Genomic DNA, 22,233 nt, shown 5'->3' with positions numbered 1-22,233 from the left:
ATGCCCAACATGGGACTTGAACTCCTAGCCCTGAGATCAAGAGTTGCATGCTCTACCAACGGAGCCAGCCAGGCATCTGTTTGTTACTGTTTTTTGTTTTTTTCCAATGGATGAACATAACTATACTATAGTGAAGGATTAAGGTTTATAATGCTTACCTTGAAGTAAAGACTCAATACACATGCCTTTGTTTTATCATGTTTCACATATTTAATAAAATATGCTGAATTAGAAACCCAATGTATTCCAAATGTGTTAACTAAAATTACGTATAATATTCTTCTTCATTGTTTCCAGGTGCTTAGCAAACTTTACCAAGTCTTTTATTGCCCTGGATTAATTTATACATAAGAATTAATACCAATAATAAGAATATACATTTTTAAACACATCTTAAACTGTGAAACAAGCTTGGGTTCTCTGATTTGCAGACATCAGGAGAATGAGGTTTCTTCTCAATGGAAAAATGTATTCATCTTATCCTAAAGAAAATAGTGAATAAGTAAGTGTTTACTTTAGGGAAATGCTCTTATTTTTTTTAAAGATTTTATTTATTTATTCATAAGAGACACAGAGAGAGAGGCAGAGACACAGGCAGTGGGAGAAGCAGACTCCCTGTGGGGAATCCAATGCGGGACTCGATACCAGGACCCCGGGATCAGGATCTGAGCCAAAGGTAGATGCTCAACCACTGAGCCATCCTGGTGCCCCAGGGGAAGAAGTGCTCTTTAATCCCAACCCCATTTTAATCTAAATCTGATTTAATGTTCCCAACAGTACTTCATTTGGTAGAGCAAAATATAAAAGCCACACCAGGTGATCCAGGTAACTCTGGACTGGCTGCTCAGTCTTCCAGACCCTTGTTGCTCAGAGTAGTGTCCTGACCAGTAGCGTTGGCATCACCTGGGAGCTAGTTAGAAAAGTAGAATACCAGGGGTGTCTGGTGGCTCAGTTGGTTGAGCATCCAACTCTTGATTTCAGCTCAGGTCATGATCTCATGGTTTGTGAGAGTAAGCCCTGTGTGGAGTTCTATACTCAGCGGGGAGCCTTCTTGAGATTCTCTCTCCCTCTGCCCTCTGCCCTCCCTCACTTGTGTAAGCATGCATGCATGCACATGCTCTTTCTCAAGTAAACAAAGTTTTAAAAAAAAAAGAAAAAGAAAAAGAAACACAGAATTCCAGACCCCACCCCAGACCTACTATATCAGAATCCAAATTTTAGTAAGATACCCATGTCATTTGTAGACACATTAAAGCTTGAGAAGTACTGGGCTAGACAACTTCAGTTGTTGTTATATGCCACAGAACAAGAAGGAAATGATAAAAGGAATAAAACTTGTTAGTATGATGAAGATTATGGATGCTTCACAGTTTCTAAGAGAAACATGTTTTAGAACTAAAATTGGATGATCATGATTCTAAATTTAAACTTTAAATAATGTGTATTAAATGTTGGAAGAGTCACAACTACAATGACTGTGTTGTTCATGAGAAAGAGAAAAAAAAAATGCACAAGTGAATAGGAAAAAGATGGCCCTGAGACTGGCTGAGTCATCTAAAGGAAGTATACTTTATGGGAGAAGTTCCTGGAAATATTCTAATCCATGGAAAATCTGTCTTTGAAAGCATCAGTTCTAAGATGTATATGAAATATATGCAACTTTTCATGATTGACACACTAAAATCAATAGGTTCCATTGCTTTTTTCCACTATTGTTTGCATTCTATTTAGCAGATTCAAGTAGGGAAAATGTATACTCTTGTGGAGGGAGAGACTTATGTGCATTAGCAGCAAGATGATTCTGAACATGTAGTAGGCAGCCAACATATACTTTCTGGACAAAAAGTGATTGAGTACCATGCTAAGTGTATGGTGGTTAGCGAAAAAGACATGGTTCATGCTTCCATGGATTTTCTGATAGTGCATGAATTACTCTTGATCGATTTTTAAAAATTATCTGTGGACCTTGCTCATCTATAATGTATCTGTGCCTTGCATCTACCTTTTTTATTGATAATGAGAAAAGTCTAATTCTTCATTATCAATCTGATTCACGTAGATTGATCAGTTGTGATTTGTGAGCAGATAGTTGGAGTGCATATGGCAAAATGCAGCTGATAACTTAAGAGAAATGAAGCTAAGATATGTAACTAGAGCAGTTATATATTGTAACATAATTACTGTTGGAGCACCTGGATGGTTCAAACAGTTGAGCATCCAACCCTTGTTTTCAGCTCAGGTCATGATCTCAGGGTAGTGAGATTGAGCCCTGCATTGGCTCTGTGCTGGGTGCGCATTCTCTGTCTCTCTCAAAAAAAAAAAAAATGTTTATAACATGATCACTGAAGGTGCTTGACATGGGCTGTAGATAGAGGCCTAGAGGCTGCTAGTGTGGATGAGTGAAAATGAGTGGGAGCAATGAACAAGCCTCTCCTAAATTGTATGGATGAAAATAATGCAATTACGGTCAAAGTTTTTTAGATTATATGTCCCCACCTGAAGAATTCGGTCATCTGGACTTTTATGTATTCAAATGAAAAGTAATTTGTTCTTCAAACCAGTCTTATAATACAACATTTAAAAATAATTCATTTTTAAAATGAATTGCTTTGTGAGTTTTCTTGCAATGATGCATTTACCCACTATAAATAGAACCTGACAGATTGGGTGGAAAGTTGAAATAAACAGTCCCCAATGGGCAAGAAGCCCAGACTTGAGTTGAATCAACCATTACTTCAGGACACTGCTATCTTTGTGGATTTTGAGTGTAGTCATCTCCCAAGTTCTTTCTAAACCCTCATCCCTCAACCTTGTGCCAGGTAAGTGACCACAAACACTGGTTCCACCCTTTTTGTCCAGGGACTGGATTCTCTGCCATGATGACCCAGGGGTTAAATCATCGTCTCAGAAGTCAGACAGACACAGGTTTGTAGTTCTGGCCTTACTGCCTCCTAGGCACAGGATATTGAGTAATGTAGTGTCTCTATGCCTCAGTTTCCTCACTGGGAAAATGGAGATTAAAACTCTCATTTTATGTGATCATGTGGATTACAGAGCTATACAGAACACTTACTGTTGTGCCTGGCACATGGTAAGAGGTGGCCGCTACTACTTTATTATTGAATCCAAATCTCCATACTGGTTCCTTTTTGCTACATGAATCCCCTTTAGTAAAAAGTTCTTGTTTTGTTTTGTTTTGTTTTTCTTTCTTTGACTTTGTGTCTCAGCCTCTTAGTGACTATATTTTCTCCCTACTAAATTCATATCCTAGAGGCTGCCTGCCAGGAGACCCTTCTTTGTGCCACTTTTTCGGAGCCCTCACCTCATTCTAGGCTCAACAGACACCCCCAGCTCTCGGGCACAGTTTGGCTCATAGAGGCAATAATATCTAGTGGTTAAAAGCCACTGTAGACTGGCTGTCTGGGTCCCAATCTCAGAACATGCATCTGGGTAAATTGTTCAGCCTTTCTGTACCTCAGTTTCCTGATCTATAAAATGAACTGTATAGGGATGCCTGGGTAGCTCAGTGGTTGAGTGTCTGCCTTAGGCTCTGGGCGTGATCCCCGGTTGGGGTATCAAGTCCCACATAGGGCTCCCTGTGAGGAGCCTGCTTCTCCCTCTTTTTATGTCTCTGCCTCTGTGTGTCTCTCATGAATGAATGAATGAATGAATGAATGAATGAATGAATGAACAAATAAACAAATAAATAAATATTAAAAAGAATAAAATGAATTGTATCTGTTTCATGTGATTGTTGTTATGATTAAAGGGATTATTATACATGAAGAATCTGGAATAATAAGTACAATAAAGCATTTGCTATTATGTGTCACTTCTTGGGTAAAATTACCCACACTTGATATTTACCCACTTCTCGCTTTTCATCCTAGGGTAACCTCCCACTTGTAGAGCTACTTCAAGGATTCGTATGTCAGGTCCCTAGAGCGTCTGGACACTGCTTATGCTTCCATGCCAAGACCCCCACTTTCTCCACATCCTGCCACCAATTTCCTGGCAGACACTAGTTATGACAGTGAGGAATGAATAATATTTTGTTCCCATCTTCAAGTCTGTGAGGAACAGTGCACTGGGCCCAGGTGGGTGGCCTTTTACCTCAAATAGGGAGAAACTAAGGGAGCCAGGCAAAGTAGTTGCCTGATTCTTCCTTACTTCTCTCATCTTCCTTTCCTCGTTTCCATTGGTAAGCAAAGATGAGGGGGGGAAGGGACCATGCAAGGTCTCTCCCCACCCAGGCTGGCTGTGTGCCAGAAAGGCTTCCTTGCATAAAAAGTAGAGTCCAGAGTGTAACTCAAAGAGCATAAACTTCTATTGTATCCTTGGGGTAATTTACTTAGCTGAACTGTTAACTGTTTGAGTTCCATAAGGAGGTAATGTGGCTAAAGCTAAAAGTAACTCCAGAGAAGCAAATCAAAAGAAGATTGCATCTTGACCAAGCACTTCAAATAAAGCATGTACCCCTGGTCTGGGAGCTAATCGGCACACTCAAGGCTTTCAGCAGAAATCAAGAGTATCATCAGGATCTTACTTCTTAGCCCTCCATGCCTCGAATAGTACGTGGTTTGCGGCAGCAAACTGTTTCTGCTCGGCAGTCCTGGCTTCAAGCTGCCCACAGGGAGATTCCTTTTAATGCTCCAAATCCTTTCCAGGGCCACTGTCAATATTTTTAGAAGCAAGATGACAATTATTAGCTTAATTCCTATTTAGCACCAAATGTTTTAGAAAGTATTTACTGGGTGATTATTCTTTTCAGTCATTTGGGTGGAGGCTTATTTTGTTTGATTAATCAAACCACCCAGGGTCTTTGGCATTTGTTCAATTCCATTCATTCAGTTATTCCATAGGCAGTTAAACCTCTATAGTGCTATGAGGTCTAGATTTTTTTCAATCTATTTTCTAGATTGAAAAGTCAACATAGACACAAACATATGTAACAAAGCACAAAAGGATCAGAAATAAATTAGTTAGTATGGACACTTCATGCAGTTAACCCTATCTGATTCTGATTTAATTCCTTAGAAGTACAAATATTTCCAAAGACAATATAACCAAAAGTTACCAAATTAATTCATCAAATACATTCAACAATCTTCTAAAAGACTGAACTGGATTGAACTAGATGCTATTTAATCACTCCTTGAATGAAACAACAAGCTCACTAGAAAACAACATAGATAAATACTCGGAAGGCGATGTCTACACATGGATACAAAGCAAACTGTAGTCTTAAATTCTGATGCCATTCAGTGAGTATTGTTTTAGTTATTTGATTTGTACGGATTGTCCTCCATATCCTAATAGTACTTACTTAGCTCTTGGGAGTCAGCTGACAAGCTTTTGGTGAAAAGCTATCATGTAGAAAATTGTGGGGGCATCTGGGTGGCTCAGAAGTTGAGCATCTGCCTTTCGCACAGAGTGAGATCCTGGGGTCCTGGGATAGGGTTCCCCATCGGGCTCTCTGCAGGGAGCCTGCTTCCCCCTCTGTGTCTCTGCCTCTCTCTCTGTGCCTCTCATGAATAAAAATATTTTTTAAAAAAAGAAAATGTGACCCAAGTCAAGTAAGATTATTCAGGTTAGTGCCATACATCGTTTTTAGCATTTCTGAAGCTGCAAATTATAATGCCAAATATTCTCCACTGATCTGAGACTGCCTACTGGTTACCGTGCTAACATCGGATATTTCCCTAAAGGATTCTGTACCATGTAGCGATAGGGGTGCAGTGTTTGGGTTCAAAGGGATCTGGGGTTCGGTCTTTGCTTCACCACTTGCCAGCTGTATGGCTTTGGGCAAGTTATTTAACCCACTGTGTGTCTGTTTCCTCAGCTTTGAAATGGGGATAATATCTAGCTCGAAGAATTATCATAGGATTTGGATGAAATGGATATGAAGTGTTTTGCACACAGTAAATGGTAGCTATTATTTTTACAGGGACAGTGGTTTCCTGTCCAAGGAATGGACTCTGATTCCATTTCTGGAGGCATAGTCAATGGTCTGACTCACCAGTGGAATGGCAACACTTGCCTCTCCCTCCCCACTCCTGGAGTAGCTGAAGCTATCTGGCGGGGTTAGTTCCCCACTTCCCAACAACCTATCTTCAAGGAAGACTCCACAATCTCCTGTCAAGACCTGACAAAGCTTTTTTTTTTTTTTAAGAATTTATTTATTCATGAGAGACATAGAGAGAGAGGCAGAGACACAGGCAGAGGGAGAAGCAGGCTCCATGCAGGGAGCCCGACGTGGGACTTGATCCTGTGTCTCCAGGATCAGGCCCTGGGCTGAAGGCAGACACTAAACCGCTGAGCCACCCGGGCTGCCCAAGACCTGACAAAGTTGAAGCTGTTCCTTGTATCCAACCTAAATCTTTCCCCACCATTCCAGCCAGTTTCCTCTTCTTCTATCCTGTCTAGAGACAGAAACAGCTGCTCTCCAACCTCTGGATAATAGCCGCTCAGATTTAGGAGTCCACAGGTATTTATTGCATGCCTCTTGGTGTACAACACCAAGAGACCGAGGAAACAGGTTTGGATTTGTTCCAAATTGAGAGAAGTTCTGGCAAATGGAAAATAGTTTGAAATCAGGAGGCAGAACTCTGTAGAAAAACCAAATCCAATCAGAAAGGAAAAAATCACACTGATCTAATCAAGCTGTGCTCTTTCAAATGCATCATAGAAGTTTACAACTTAATAGGGAAAATACCTCGAATGTAAATGCAGATGCTCAGATTTATTGAAAAAAATCAAAGCAAAACATAGGTATGTATGCGTATTTACTCAAGAATAGAGGCAGCTGAAGAAACCAGCATTACTTTGATTTGATAGGATGTTTGGGTGATGAAGTTACAGAAGGTGATATGTTCAACTGGAGAAAAAGAGGTCTGGAAAGAAGCACAAATGGCCTCTGAAGCACCTTCTTCAAAGAGAAAGCCAACTCCCTCCACTCTGGGCATGTGCATTCCAGGAGAAGGAAGAAAGACAAGGAGGGGAGAGAGCCAGGGAAACCACAGTGTTGGCACATAGTCTGGAAAGGAAAGGGCAGCAGGCACAAGAGGGATCAAAATCCCCTCTGGAAGCTCAGAATCTTCTGGAGAGTCTTCTCTCTTTGCTTCTCGGCCTCCACCCCCTTCTACTCAGCAGCCTTTCTAGGTGTGTCTTTATCCTGAATGTTAAAGTTACAAAACCCTGACCTTATGCTAGAAATTTTAGCCAGGGGGACATGGCCTGGTCTTTCAGGGAAGGTAAACTCACCCTTCAAAAATATTTTTGTTCCCTTCAGCTGTCTCTGGCTATGAGAAATGAACCTTAGAGTTTGAAAAGCTAGTTTGGAGCTATATCATCCATGCTTCCTTTGTGTAAACATGGCCAGAGATTTGACCACAGGAAGAAAAATGTAAGTAATTTAAATTTATCTTTGGTGACTTCTAGGCTCTGTAATTTTCTTGACATGCCTTTGGTGTCTAGTAAATTCCTTTTTTATTGTAGGTACACCAAATATTTTTGTTGAATGTATTAATGAATAGCAAACCTACCCATACTTGCTGAGTGATGTTTTCTAAATTGGTACTAAATGTAATAAATAAACCAGATTCAAAATTAAATTTTTATGCATTCAGGACATAGAGACACAATGTAATGGATTTGGCAGGACACTTTTGAAATTCATTGAAAAAGAAAATGTTGTATAAGAGAAAACTAATACATTTCACTAATCAAATTTTTCATGATTACTAGAATCTCTGCAGGTTTCAGCCAGAAAAGTATAAAAGCCCTTGCAATTTGAAAACATTAAATTAGAACATGAATTTAGGGGCACCTGGGTGACTCAGTGGTTGAGTGTCTGCCTTTGGCTCAGGTCATGATCCCGGGGTCCAGGACTTGATCCCTCTGCCTGTGTCTCGGCCTCTCTCTGTGTGTCTCTCATGAATAAAAAAATAAAAATCTTAAAAAAAAGAACATTAATTTATTTCCACAGAGTAATCTACAGAAGTTCTTAGAAATGTAGAAATAATTTCAAGATAAATGGTAAAATGAAAGCAATAGTCTGGGGCACCTGGGTGGCTCAGTCCATTAAGTATCTGCCTTTGGCTCAGGACATGATCCCAGGGTCCTGGGATCGAGTCCTGCATCAGGCTCCCTGTCTGTTTCTCCCTCTGTCTGCTGCTTCCCCTGCTGGTGCTCTCTCTCTCTCTCTCTCTCTCTCTCTCTCTCTCTCTCTGTCAAATAAGTAATAAAATCCTTAAAAAAAAAAAAAAAGAAAAAGAAAAGAAAGCAATAGTCTGATAATGCATGTCTCACAAGCTTATCTCTCTTTTTAAAAAAATTATGAGGAGGGGAAAATCTTTAGGGAATCACTAAGAATATGTGAATGATGATGGTAGCTAAATTCTTACTTATCTAAAAAATTCCATAAATTGCCCCAAATCCCATTCTCATCTGACAGAAGATTTGGTCAGAAAAGGCATTTGTTCATCAGGATGATGAGAGCCTTTCTGAGTAGATCCCAGACCCTGTTCTTATCTGATGGGAACGTGTCATCCTCTGAAGCCCGTTCTACCTCCAGTTTGAACCTAAAATGAGGCAGAACCTGGAAAAGATTGTGACAACCTTTCTTCTACTGAAGAGAATACTATTTGCTACCAATACAACTTCAAATCTTTTTTTCCTCTCAGAAAACATAAGCTTATGTTTTCAAAGACACAGTATAAGCTAAGAGCAAAGACACCAGCTTCTGAGAAGCCTATTGCTCCGTGTGACAAAGGGGAATCACTATACCTCCCTGAGCCTTAGCTTCCAGATCTGCAAAATAAGAATAAGAGTGCAGGGTCATTGCAAGGATTGGGAGAGATAATCTGTAAAAACTGAAAAAAATAATAATAATACTTATTATTATTACCACCATCACTGTAGACACCCTCCACCCACCCCTACCCCTCAGCCGACCTCCAGTGTCTCACTGAGCCCACCTATCTCTGTATTAGGAGCTGGGAAGGAATCCAAATCCAGAAGAATGGACTTAGGGACTCACAGCCCATTTTTCCTGTGGTCACTGATGCCATTTTCTAAATCCAAGCATTGGGTACCAACCACCTGGAACATTTTGGCCATGTCAGTGTCTTCATAGTTCTAATTAACCACTGTCACAACACAACCACCAGAACAGGTAGGATAGCTCATTTAGCTGAAGGTCCCAGAAGATCAACAACTCTTTTTCCTGAGTCCCCCTATCACCACCCAAACAAAAATATCCCAGAAGAAATGTAATGTCTGCTCTGTTAAACATCCAGAAAATCTAAATAATGAATCTTAGACTTTTTACTTATTTCAAGAAACCCAAGGAAAAGAAAACTTTGATCTTTATGCCACTTTCATTCAACCAGAGGAAACAGGAAAAGCATAGGAAGAACTGAAGTCCACTGCTTCTGGGCTCTTCCATGATTGTCATCATTAGTTCAGTCACAAAGAAAATGTGCTTTAATTTAAGTTGCTTAATTTCATACAAATCCCCCTCTTAATAGATGGTGTCAGCTCTTCGGCAAGTTCACCCATACTTGGCTGTGGGGTCCAGTGTTTTGGTGCTTTATCAATGGTTGGGGGAAAGTCCAGTCTGGACATTTACTGAAATCTCACTTTCATCAATCAGATTGCTGTGAGAGAATATGGACTTGATCATTTAAAAATTCAAACAAATCCAGTTAATGCATACATTGCTACACAAATATGCGTGGATGCATGCATATACCTTGGGGCCCTAGAATTTAGGTAGACTTGTGTATAGCTAAGAAATAATATATATAATCTATAGTCACAAATTATATATATAATATATATACATATATACACACATACATATATACACATGTATACATATATACACATATACATATATACATATGTATATATATGTATATGTATATATATATATGTATATGTGTGTGTATATATATATATATATATATATATATATATACACACACACACACTCTCTCTCTCTTTCTGTCTGAGAGATGCCAGGTAGGTAATATAAGAAGTAAAGCAGGTCAGGGGTAAGAAATAATTGGCTCTCCTACTCTTTTAGTTTTTTCCACTCTTGTTGGAAACACGGATACCAGAGAAACACATTTTTTCCTATTTCCACCATGAGAGGACGAAGTCTGCAGTGGACGTGTGAACATAAATAGTTTATGATCTGCTCCACCTGGCTGGGGAACTTTGTGTGTAATGAGTAACAGAGTGAGAAGGCCAGCCAGGGCAGCATAAGCCAACTCCAGTCACTGCTGCCATGTGTGAATGTCAACTTGGTTGTCACATCTTGCTTTCTCTTCCTCCTTCACCCAAGATATTCTAGAAATCTAGATTCATATGTAAAAAGTCCTAATTTTTTAAAATGTTGACAACTGGTTTGTATATTTAAAATATACAGTGCAGAACAAATAAATATGTCTATAGGTCTGCAAAATGAACCTGACATGGGGGACAATAGTTTGGGATCCTGAGCCAAACTAAGATACCCCTGACAACCTAATTAAATGCAAGACATGGTGATCTGGAGTGGGTATGGAAGATGGCTCTGTGGTCTTGGGTTTGGATATTATGCCATGTCATGCATTTGGAGGGTGATATACAGAAAGGAATAAGTTGAAGAAAAGTACAAGTTTCATTTTGGACATGTTGATCTTGAGTACTTGCGGGACAGCCAGTAAGAGATATGTAGCCTGGACACACAGGCTTCAGATACAGACACATCACAATGAGGTAGTGGCAGAAACCATGTGAATAGCTGATATGATCCAGGGAGAGCCAATGGAACAAGATTAGAAGCCTGCGGGTAATACCCTGGTAAACATCAATATTTGGGGATAAGTGTGAGTGAAAAGAAGTTCTCAAAGGTGGATGAGAAGATATATCCAGAGAAGAGAAGAAGGACATTTTAATGTCAAGGAATTTGAGAGAAAAACAAAGTTTAAGGAAAGAATCATCAATTATGTCAAGTGGTACAGAAATCTCAAGCCAGCCAAGGGCAGAACAGGACTTAAAGGACTTCGTTATAACACATGACTGGAAATACTATAGTGTGTAGAATGCCAATGGGATTTGGGGGTCAGACCTGAGTTTGGAATCCGGTTCTGCCACTTACTTACTGCATAACCTTGGACAGTAGAAACCTCTTAAAATTTCAGTTTACTCATCCATAAAATGGGGATCATAATACCTATATCACATGGCTTTCATGAGAATTTGTAGTAAGCAAAATCAAGTCCCTGCCCACATGTAGCTTATGTTCTCATGGACAGATAGTCAATAAAGAAGTATACAAATATATAATTTCAGGGAGTGATTTAAAAAAAGCAGATAGAAGAAGGTGGTATAAAAGATTAGAATTAATTAGGGGAGTGGGTAGTTTCGACTTTAACCTGGTAGAAATGTTCCTTCTGAGAAGGTGACGTTGGGCTGAAACTTGAAGGAAGAAGGAGAAAGACATGTGATGGTCTAGGGGAAGTAGAAAGGTTCTGAGGTGAAAATGGGTTTGGCATGTTCCATAACATCAAGAAAACTTGTGTGGCTAAAGTGAGGTAGGAAAGTATAGGAGCTGAGTTCAGAAAGGTGAGCAGACCATAGGATGGGACTGAAATCTAGACTAAGAATCATTAAGAGCCATCTGAGGATTTTGAACATGGAGGTGTGTGCATTGATTTATGTTGTAAGAGATCCCTTTGGATTCTGTGCAGAGAATGGATCATCAGGTTGGCAGTAGAAGCTGCTAGAGGATGCCACTTCTGAGCTTGCAAGAGATGATGGGGGTTTGGACAAGGTGGCAGTTGGGGGGATTTAGGATGTATTTCCAATATAGATTTGACAGGATTAGCTGAGGGACTAGATGTGAACTTTGGCAATTTGACTTAAAGGTGTTTGGGCATAAGCAATGGAATGAATGGTGATGCCATTTCCTGAGATGGGGAAGAGCTGTTGAAGAGTGGTACAAAATAAGAGTTCTGTTCTGAACATGTTAAGTTTGAGAGGCCAAGCAGACATCCAGATAAGACAGTAAGTAGGCTTTTGGGATTTGAGGGGAAAAGCAGAGGCCAGAGTATAGATTTTGGGGTCATTAGCACAACAGGGCTACATGTGATCACGCAGGGAGTGACTATAGATGGAGAGGAGGGCCTGTGACTGAGCTCCCCAAAGTTTAGAGGTGAGAAGGAGGGAGAGTTAGCAAAGACTACAAACACTAGTACCAGCAAAACCAGGAGCATGATGATATGGAAGCTAAGCTGACAAAGTGTTTTCAAAGAGAAGGAGTAGGGACGCCTGAGTGGCTCAGCGGTTGAGTGTCTGCCTTTGGCTCAGAGCATGATCCTGGTGTCCTGGGATCAAGTCCCACATCAGGCTCCCTGCAGGGAGCCTGCTTCTCCCTCTGCCTGTGTCTCTGTCTCTCTCTGTGTGTCTCTCATGAATAAATAAATAAAATCTTAAAAAAAAAAAAAAAGGAAGGAGTAAACAATTATATAGATGCTGCAGAGCAGTTGAGTTTGAGGAGTTTCTGGATTGTATGAGACTTTCAAGATCATTGGATTTGATCTTTAAGGGGAACACCATTTACCATCTGCAAAAGAACAGTTTCCCTGGACTCATGGAAACAAAACTCTACTTACAATGGGGGAAGGAGTAAACAAGAAGTGGAGGAATGGTGCCAATAGGTCTAGTGTACTTTTAATATTTAGGAAGAGCTGCCATCAGAGCCATACAAGTTAGCTATCTGCTTTTAACGTTTTATGCAGAATTCTGTGTGTTTGTGACTAGCTGTGTTCTCCATAAAGAGAAGCCCAAGCTTTCATCACATATTTCAAGGAGTATGTCACTGAAAATCCTATGTGGAAGGTTTTAGTGGCTGGCCCAGAGCTGCCTACACCCTGAGACTAAGCAGGAAGCATGGATCTCTAGGTGCTAGTGCCCTGTTGGGGCCAAGGACACAGGGCTTCCGGCCCTTTGAATTTTTTTTTTTTTAAGAACGGAAAGAGAAAGAAAATTAGTAGTTTGTTTTCCATAAGTAAAGCCCCTTTAAAACTTAACCTTACAGAAACTAATCTGAGTTTTAAAGGATTTTCTAGGCTAAAAGAGCACCTCTGTGCGACCTCTGGTGGATGTTATAAAAATGCAGCCCAAGCATTTCCATTTTATACAAAGGATAGTTGAAAGGATTGCTTAGAAAAAATGGATTTTTATAATCACTTAGATTGTCTCACAATCAAACGTATCCAGTAAGAATAATACATCATATAATAGTATATAAATTATAAATTCATAAGTGTATAAATGAAAGCAACCCCAGAACAGAATAATATAAGACTTAAAAATTATTTTAGCCACTAGGGAAATAATACATATGGGTGGGGTTTGGAGAAACAATTCAGTGGGTCATTCTGCATCTGCTCATAGAGTTCAAAATAAACTTCATAGATTCCTTCCAGACACAGTATGAACAGAATTGGCCATTTTTTCAGTCTCTCCTTTTGGAAGAATGGGCAATACAGAAGGCCTAACATGTATTTGCATGGCTGGTTTTGCAATGGAGTGTGGGCATATAGGTCATAGAGTCGGGAAAAAATGCACCTCTGTGCATGCAGCATCTCCTTTTAGGAATCCCTAGAGAATCTGGGTCCTAGCTGCTGGGGATTCAACAGTCCTCCTGAGAAAGTGTCAAGTTCTCAGAATGCAGGAGTCACATGTTACAGTTCTTTTCTTTCTTCAGGAATGCTGGTGCCCAAGAGCTTTCCAATAAAAACCTGATGATTTGAAAAGCATGTGTGCCTTGTAATCATTAAGAAGGAATTGTGAAAACAAGGGGCTCTAGTAGTTGCAAAATAACATCTGTGAGGAGGGTGCCTGAGTGGCTCAGTTGGTTAAGCATCCAACTTTTCACTTCAGCTTGGGTGTTGGTCTCAGGGTTGTGAGGTCAAGCCTGAAGCTGAGCTCCACAGTAGGTGTGGAACCTACTCTTAAAAAAATCCCAGGGATTCTGGGCTTCTAGAGTAATCTTACCTCAAATGAACATCAATGTCTAGGCCATATAACCCATAAACTATGTGTATATGCAATAAAATCCTTGGATGATTTGATCTATGTAAATGACTTTGATTCTTCTGAGTCAGTGATTTTCAAATTGGGTCCCAAGACCATCAGCCTGAATATCAACTGGGAACTTGGTAGAAATGCAAATTGTCAACCCCCCACTCAAGAACTCCTGAGCCAGTTACTCTGGGGATGGGTCCCAGCTATCTGCTTTTAACAGGTTCTGAGGGAATTCTAATGAAATCTAAACTTTGGGAACCACTGCTATTATTCACCCCTATATTGATAAAGATTGAAGAAGTTATTGTGCTTTTCTGGACAAAATTCTACTTCTCACTAAATACAAATAACTCCACTAAAAATGTGGGATAGCAATGTAGATACTGATACCTGGCTTGTTTTTTGTTTTTTTTTTTTTTATAAATATAAGCTTATTTGGACACAGGCAAAATAAACATAAAATCAGCTCAAGAATTTCCCAAGGGTCCATTTTTCTTTTGATAGTTATGGTTTTGTAATAAATAAAATAATCACACTACCATCAAATAGGTAATTTCATATTCATTTCAGACATATACTTCATTTGTCACTGAGATTACCTGCAGGTGGATTTTTAATGTGGCACTCATCTCTTTTAATATAAAGTTCTTCTTCTAGTACTTCCTTAATTCTCTTATGTGGCTCAGAATACAAGAATTTCTTCCCTATAAAGACATTAATAAAATCGGTTACTTATGACAAATTATGCTGTATTTTCTAGCCATTATGCCTACATGAGTAACTATTTCTTAAAAAGACACATCCTTAAGTACAAACAGCAGATGATCCACCCTGCGACTCTATTTTGGAAAAATCCCTTCCACTGTAATTTTTGGTTCTTTTGAGACTTTACACTTTCACATAATTCCTGAACTTCCATGATAAATTCTAAATACCTCTTTTAGGTATTATGAAGAAATATTTAGAGTTTCCTTAATTAGTTTCAAGGAAACTCATTTATTCAATAAATCCTTATTAAAGATCTACTTACCTTGGACCAGACATTTGGCTAGGGGCAGAAGTCAAGCAATGAATAAGACAGATGTGCACACAGGGCCTACAATCCAGCTACATAACACAGAACAACCTCAGCGTTATTTAATCACCATTTTGAGAGATAAACCTGAATTGCAGTAGTGAATCACTTATAGACAATGACTTTTTCCTGGTCTCTAAACCTGGCCCTATAGGACATCACTGCTTTGTGAAGGATTGGTTTATTTGTTCTAAGTACCTTAACAATATTTCTTCTGCTCGGTCTCCATCTCCAAGCTCTGTGCCATGTGACACTCTTCCTAGCCTCTCCTGTCAGGCCCCCTCTCTTGCTCTCTGGGCTCCATCGTGGCCCTTCTGTCAATTTCCCACATCACAGCCTATGTATGTTCAATTTTCTGCCTGAACTGCCTTTCCCCTAATATTTTTCCCCAGGTAACTTCTATTCATAATTTAAGTCTAGGCTTACATGTCAGTTCTTTGGGGAAACTTTCCCTGACTCTACAATCTTGCAATGTTCCTTGTTACTTTTTCTTATAGTACTCTCCTCTCTTCTCTCATTTCATTTATTGCAATTTGTATATGGCTTCATTTGCTTTATATGACATCATTTATGTAACTATTAGTTGAATATATGTCTTCCTTTCTTCCTTACCAGACTGTAAATACCATAGGGCAGGGATGTTGTCTGTTCCGTTCATCAGAGTCCTAGAAGAGAATCTGGCATAGTAATAGACCAAATGTGTGTTCAAGAAGAACTCCCTGTTGTTAAAGTAGACTATTCTTTTGATGAATGCCAGTGCAGCCTTGTGAATGTCAGGGAACGAGTAGTGATAGTCTTAATACTCAAAAGCTCAAGGCAAGAAACCATGGGAAACCTAATCAACCAAATACTTTAGCTATTTCAGATAGGACTTTAAACTCACAATGGCAGGTACCTCATCTTTTCCAGACTAACCAATAAAGAATCACAAGTGAATATATTTGACTCATGTACAGACTGGTCCAAATGGGATAAGAGACCTGCTGCCTCTGGCTATGGCCATGGGTCATTCCTAGTCATGAAAACTCACACACCCACAGACACAAACAAGGTAGAATTAGATATACTTTATGCATCTAATTTTTTCCTGCAAAAGTTAGGAGTCATTTGAATGTGGATGGAGGTTAGCATTACTCAAGCTTAACTTTGGTTTAAACTTTTTTTGGTGGGCAGCCCAGGTGGCTCAGCAGTTTTAGTGCCACCTTCAGCCCGGGGTATAATCCTGGAGGCCCGGGATCGAGTCCCACATCAGGCGCCCTGCATGGAGCCTGCTTCTCCCTCTGCCTGTGTCTCTGCCTCTCTCTCTCTCTCTCTCTCTGTCATGAATAAATAAAATCTTTTTTAAAAATAAAGATAAACTTTTTTTGGCTAAATCATGATCTTAAGGCAGAAAAGGGTTTAGGAAACATGGCTAAGAAGGAAGAAAATCCTGTAATAGATGAATAGACCAGAAGAGATCACCTGCTCTAAGTTCAAGTCCCTTGATGAATTTCAGCCCTGCTGCTACAAGAATTTACAGAGGAAATCACTAAAGGTTTTGAGGAACTATGAGAAATTGGAGTAGTAAAGAGCTTAGTATAGGCAAATACTCTTCCTAGAGGGAGGGAAAGAAGGGAAGGAAGGAAGGAAGGAAGCAAGAAAGAGAGAAAGAAATTCTCCAAACTCTAACATAGCAGCTTGATGTTAATTCTCACCAACATTTTGAGTCAACAGATGGCTTGTGAGTACAGACGACAAGGAGCAGTGATCACTAAGTGTTAAGGACTACTAAGGACAATATTACTCTAAACTAAACTGCTTTCTTTTGTTAAGAGATGATAAGTAATTGTTATAATTTATTGAATGCTACCATGCATATATAATCAGCATCTTACATATATTATTTCTCTGTCGCAAATCACTCTATGAGCAGGTATAATTATTTCTATCACATAGTTAAGAAAGTAACTCTCAGGAAACACAAAACTAGTCATAAAAATTAAAAGCCATGCCTACCTGACTCCCCCAAACCCAAGTTATACTAAACTAGCTAGATTAGGAAGATGTAGCCACAATGTACTTGCATTTCAGCAAGGCATTTGATAAAGTGTATTTGTAGGAGACAGAATGCCCTCACCAAAGATGCTGATTGACAGGTCAGGGACTTCTAGAGACTCTCCTTGGAACTCTTGCAACTACCACATAATTTGCTAATTTGGATATAGGGAGGGACTGCCAGTAAACTCACCAAATGTGAGGATGGCACAAACTTGCTGAATGGCAAACTCAGGATGCAAAGGCCTGCTTCTGGAAGGAAGTGCTAAAATTCATAGAATGGTATTGACGGGGATAAATATAATGACTTGTATTTAAGATTAAACAAACTAACCGCATAAATAAAAGATAGAAAAAGCCTGGATTGGGCAGCCCGGGTGACTCAGTGGTTTAGCGCCACCTTTGGCCTGGGGCCTGATCCTGGAGACCTGGGATTGAGTCCCGCATCGGGCTTCCTGCATGGAGTCGGCTTCTCCCTCTGCTGCTCTGGCTTTCTCTCTCTCTGTCTGTTTCTCATGAATAAATAAAAACAAAATCTTAAAAAAAAAAAAAAAAAAAAAAAGCCTGGATCAAATGTTTTCAATTGGACAGCAGAGGAAAGAGAAACTAAGGGTGTCACAGACTGCATTTGTTATATGTGTTATTAATATAATGTACCTGCCAAAACAGCTAATTGATACTGGGTCCATTTAATAGAAGTAGAATGTTCAGATCGAGGGAGGTTATAGTCCTCCCACACTATCCTACCCTGATCATGCCTAGAATACTGAATTCAGCCACATAATAAACTGGAGAATGTTGGAAAGGGCTAGCCAGCCTGGTGAGAGTGCTACAAAGTATTTTAAAGATGATCCTAAAGTCTATGAAAGATTTGGTGGCTATTCAAAGAGCCACCTCCATACAATTTAAGAATGTTTTACTGGGAAAGGACCACATTTCACCTATGTGTATTTCAGACCAGATCTGTGATTAAGGAATAGAAGCTACAGAGAGACTGAAAACTTTTTGAAAAAAATTTTTTTTTTTAAAAAATCAAACAGGTACTTCATGTGTGTGTGTATAGCCTGGCTCTACTCAGGCTGAGGCCCTAAAAGGAGGTTCCCTGGGAGACCCAGGCAAGAATGCTATATGTGCCAAACCTGATTTTCTGAGTTCCTGAAAGTGTGGACACCTGCCTTAATTCATCACTTCTCTGCAACTTGCCCAATATCTGGCAGGTAGTAAAGACTCAGTATTTGTTGACTTGATGAGTGGACGATTAATCCCACCTTTGAGTCCCACAGGACTCCACAGGGCTAAAGAACCTTTCTTTTTTAACATCTTTAATGGAAAAATTCCCAGACAGAATTTTAAGTCGGATTAAGGACTTACTTAAATATGCCGAATACTTCAATATCCTGGATTTAGTTTCTCTAAGTAAGGCCTCCGCATACTTGATAACAATGAACGGAATGAGGTATCCTAGTCCTACTGGGGCTGATGCTGAGGGAAGAGGCCCTTTCTCTAGGAGACACTGGTTCTGCGGCTCCTTAAGGAGGTGTCCGGGGAGCAGGCCGTGTGGCCCCCCGAGGCAGGGGAGCCGAGCCGCTTCAGCCCCGCCCGCGCCCTCCCTCCTGGGGCCCGCTGAGCACAGAGGGAGCCGCTCCAGCGCCAGGCTGCTCCCTAGGGGGGCAATCAAGGAGGCGAGGCAGGAGGGCTAGAAGCTGCGGGCAGTTCCTCTCTGGCCTGTTATTTTCCCCATCATCATTCCTTGACACCTACTGTAAACCTGTAGAGCGCAAGGGCTGTGAAACAGGAGTCCATGGAATGGGTCGCCGGGGGCTCGGCGGTTGGGCGTCTGTCTCCGGCCCAGGCCGTGATCCCGGGGTCCTGGGATCCAGTCCTGCGTGGGGCTCCCTGCGGGGAGCCTGCTTCTGCGTCTCCGTGTCTCCCACCGACACAGGCACACGCCCAGGCGTCCGAACACACCTTCCAGGCAGCGCCACGGCCCATCGGGCTGGAGGCTACCTTCCGGGACCGGCCGAGGCTTCCCGCCGCCCAGCGGGCCCGAGCCGGCCCCGGCCCCTCCCCCAGCCTCGGCCCCCGCGGCCCGCGCGCCCTCCCGCCCGCGCCCGCGCCCGCGCCCGCCGCGCTCACCCTGGCCGCAGGGCTGCTGGGGGCCGCCGCCCGGCTGCCCCGGCTGCCCCCCGTCGCCGCCCGCCTCCCGCGCCGCCCCCGCGGGCGCCACCGCCGCCTCCTCCCGCCTCATGCCGCGGGGTCCGCTGCGCAGCCCGAGCCTCCTCCCGGCCGTCCGCCTGGGAACGCCCGGCGTCCCGGTTGCCATAGCGACTGCGAGCCCGGCCTCCGCCCGCGCTCTCCAGGGCATCTCCCAGGCCGCAGGTGTCGCAGGCCCGAGTTAGGGACGTGCCATTACCCCCTCCGACCACGCTAAGGACAAGGACTCTGCGGGATCTGAACGCTCCTTTCTCCCTCCAGCTTTGCGGGAGCAGCAATGCTATTCCCAGGCGGGGAAACCGAGTCAGAACAGCTGAGGGAACTGTCCGAGGCCGCAGGCCCCGAGAAGAGACGAGAGGAGAGACGACGGCCGGGGCAGGGCGGGACGCGGCAGGCGCCCCACGGGTGAGCGCCCGGGGCCACACAGCCCCACTCCCTGCGACACACAACGTGAGCACAGAAACAGTGTTGAAGATTCCACTTTTGGATTAAGTTTTTAAGCGACTCTTGTTTCCAAGCACCTTTGTGTCCAGGATCTATTTCAATCTGTGTATGATACCTAATTTTACAGCTGAGAAAATCAAATTCGGGAAAGTTTGAGTAGCAAGGGGAAAAATCCAGAGCTTTGTTTTGGAGCACGAGGTTGCTCGTGTTTTGTTTTTGCAGTCATTAAAAAGTAAATTATGGCAGAGTGTTGATTTTATAAATGTTGGGGCGCCTGGGTACTTCAGTGGCTGAGTGTCTGCCTGCCTTTGGCTGAGGTCGTGATCCTGGGGTTCTGGGATCGAGTCCCGCACTGGGGAGCCTGCTTCTCCCTCTGCCTGTTTCTCTGCCTCTCCATGTCTTTCATGAATAAATAAATAAAATCTTTAAAAATTTTTTCTGAAGGTTAAATGTGCATTATTTTACAGAGTCAAATAGTTCTACCGACTTGTAATCAAATACAGGGGACCCCATATGCCTCCATTTCATCCCAGAAACAACCATTTCACCCCTCTTGGCTGACAAATTAGTATTTACAACCCATGACCAAATGTTTCTTCTGATGCTTTTATGTTTTTCAGTTTTAGGTATCATATATCTATTTCCTACTTTGAAAGATAAAGATTTAGCTCTCCTTCATTATCCTCACTCACATGTGTTTACTGCCCTCTCAAACTCCTAATATAGGTAAATTGAAATTCTACCTAGAACATTCATATTCCTCCCACTATGTTAACTCTAGTCACAGCTGAGCTATGTAATATCTTATGGTCACTTCTTTCTGCTTAACCTTTTAACTTCCTGGAGTTAATAACTGCCTTGGTTTTTAATTGTTTACAGCTATTGTCAGGATTTCCCTTTGCCCCTATGACTCTCCCTTGCCATGGATTCCTAGTTTTGAGTATCCCATCTTTTCTGCTTCTTGGTATACTCACTAACTGGGTGAAGTCTAGCCCCAGTAGCTTTTTGAGAAATGGTATATGGGAGGTAAAATGTCCAAGTCCTTATAAGTTTTAAAGTATCTTTGTTTTACTCTCTACTAAATTGGAAGTTTGGCTGGGCAAAGAACTTTAGATTGGAAATTATTTTTCTTCAGAATTTTAAGGTCATTGCATCACTGTCTTTGCACATCCAGTGTTGTCATAGAGAATTTTGCTGCCGTTCTAGTCCTTGCCCCTGGTTTAGGCCCCGGGTTCGTTCTTTCTTTCTTTTCTCTTCTTTCTTTCTCTCTTTCTTTCTCTCTTTCTTTCTTTCTTTCTTTCTAGAAATGTGGAGAATCTTCTCTTTGTCCTCGTTATTCTCAAATTTCATGAGGATACATCTTGATATGGACACATTTTTTTTTATCCATTTTGCAGGGCACTCAATAGGTCATTTCAATTTAGAAATTCATGCCCTTCATTTTAGAGTACTTTTCTTGAATTATTTTATTGCCATATCCTAGTTTTCCCTGCTCTTCCTGAAACTCCTGTTATTTTTATGCTAGAGTTCCTGATTTGTCCTCTAATATTCTAACCTGTTTTTCCTATCTTATATGTCTATTTTTACACTATTTTCTAGAATTCCTCGATATTTTCTGAATTCCATTTTTCACTTCTGCTATCATGTTTTTAATTTCTCAGAGCTCTCCAAATATTCCTTTTTATAAAACATCTTGGCCTTCTATCATGAGTACAATGTCTTATGTATCTGGGGATATTAATAATATACTTCATTTTCAACGTTCTTTTCTTCTTGTATAATTGCTGTTTCCTCCAAGTTACCTAGTCCTGTCTATTTTGGTCTCAGTAGCTTTCCTCAATCTTCAGGTGGTCCTTGACTCTCTTGCCTTATCTGGTAATGGAAAATAGAAATCTGTGCATATGGTAGGGGTTATTAACTGGGTGTTTCACTGATGGATGGTGAGCCTCAATTGTTCAGTTATGGAACCCCTGATGTCAGTTTATAAGTTCTTATCTCTTGACCTGCTCTGATTCTCCATGGAGTAAATCCTCTAGTCTCCCTGCTGGAGGGTGTGTCCTGGGAAATGAGTGGGAGAAGACAACTGAAGTATATAAATATTCATGAAATTTCCCTGTCCAGAATGGTGGTCCTGCCCTCAGTTGTGATTTGTACCTTCCAGTCTAGAGGGCCTCTCTTTGGCTTCCTCCAGATAATTACCTCCAGTCATCCACTGGGGTGGGAGTCATCCACTTAGCTACTCAGAATGGGGAAATGGAGGGTCTAACCTCTTATTTTTTAATGTGGTAAAGTACACATAAAATTTAACCATTTTTAAGCATATAATTCAGTGGCATCAAGTATATTCATAATGTCATACAGACATTTCTAGAACTTTTTCATTT

The 22,233-nt window shown here is 41.2% G+C and overlaps 1 protein-coding gene across 1 annotated transcript; it reads right to left on the bottom strand.

Moving 5' to 3' along the window:
• Positions 1-235: 235 nt before the first annotated feature.
• Positions 236-19,514, bottom strand: C15H11orf97 (chromosome 15 C11orf97 homolog). The gene is made up of 5 exons (XM_041729924.1): positions 19,328-19,514; positions 18,953-19,159; positions 14,682-14,786; positions 4,547-4,672; positions 236-482 (listed from the first exon to the last, which is right to left on the bottom strand). The coding sequence occupies exons 1-5, from the start codon at positions 19,512-19,514 to the stop codon at positions 478-480; spliced, it is 630 nt and encodes a 209-aa protein (XP_041585858.1). The 3' UTR covers positions 236-477.
• Between the last annotated feature and the right edge of the window lie 2,719 nt (positions 19,515-22,233).

This window comes from Vulpes lagopus, chromosome 15 (genome assembly GCF_018345385.1).
Source record: "Vulpes lagopus strain Blue_001 chromosome 15, ASM1834538v1, whole genome shotgun sequence".
Classification (NCBI taxonomy): Eukaryota; Metazoa; Chordata; class Mammalia; order Carnivora; family Canidae; genus Vulpes; species Vulpes lagopus.
The sequence above is the reverse complement of the archived record's forward strand: the minus strand, read 5'-3'. Positions and strand labels throughout refer to the sequence as shown.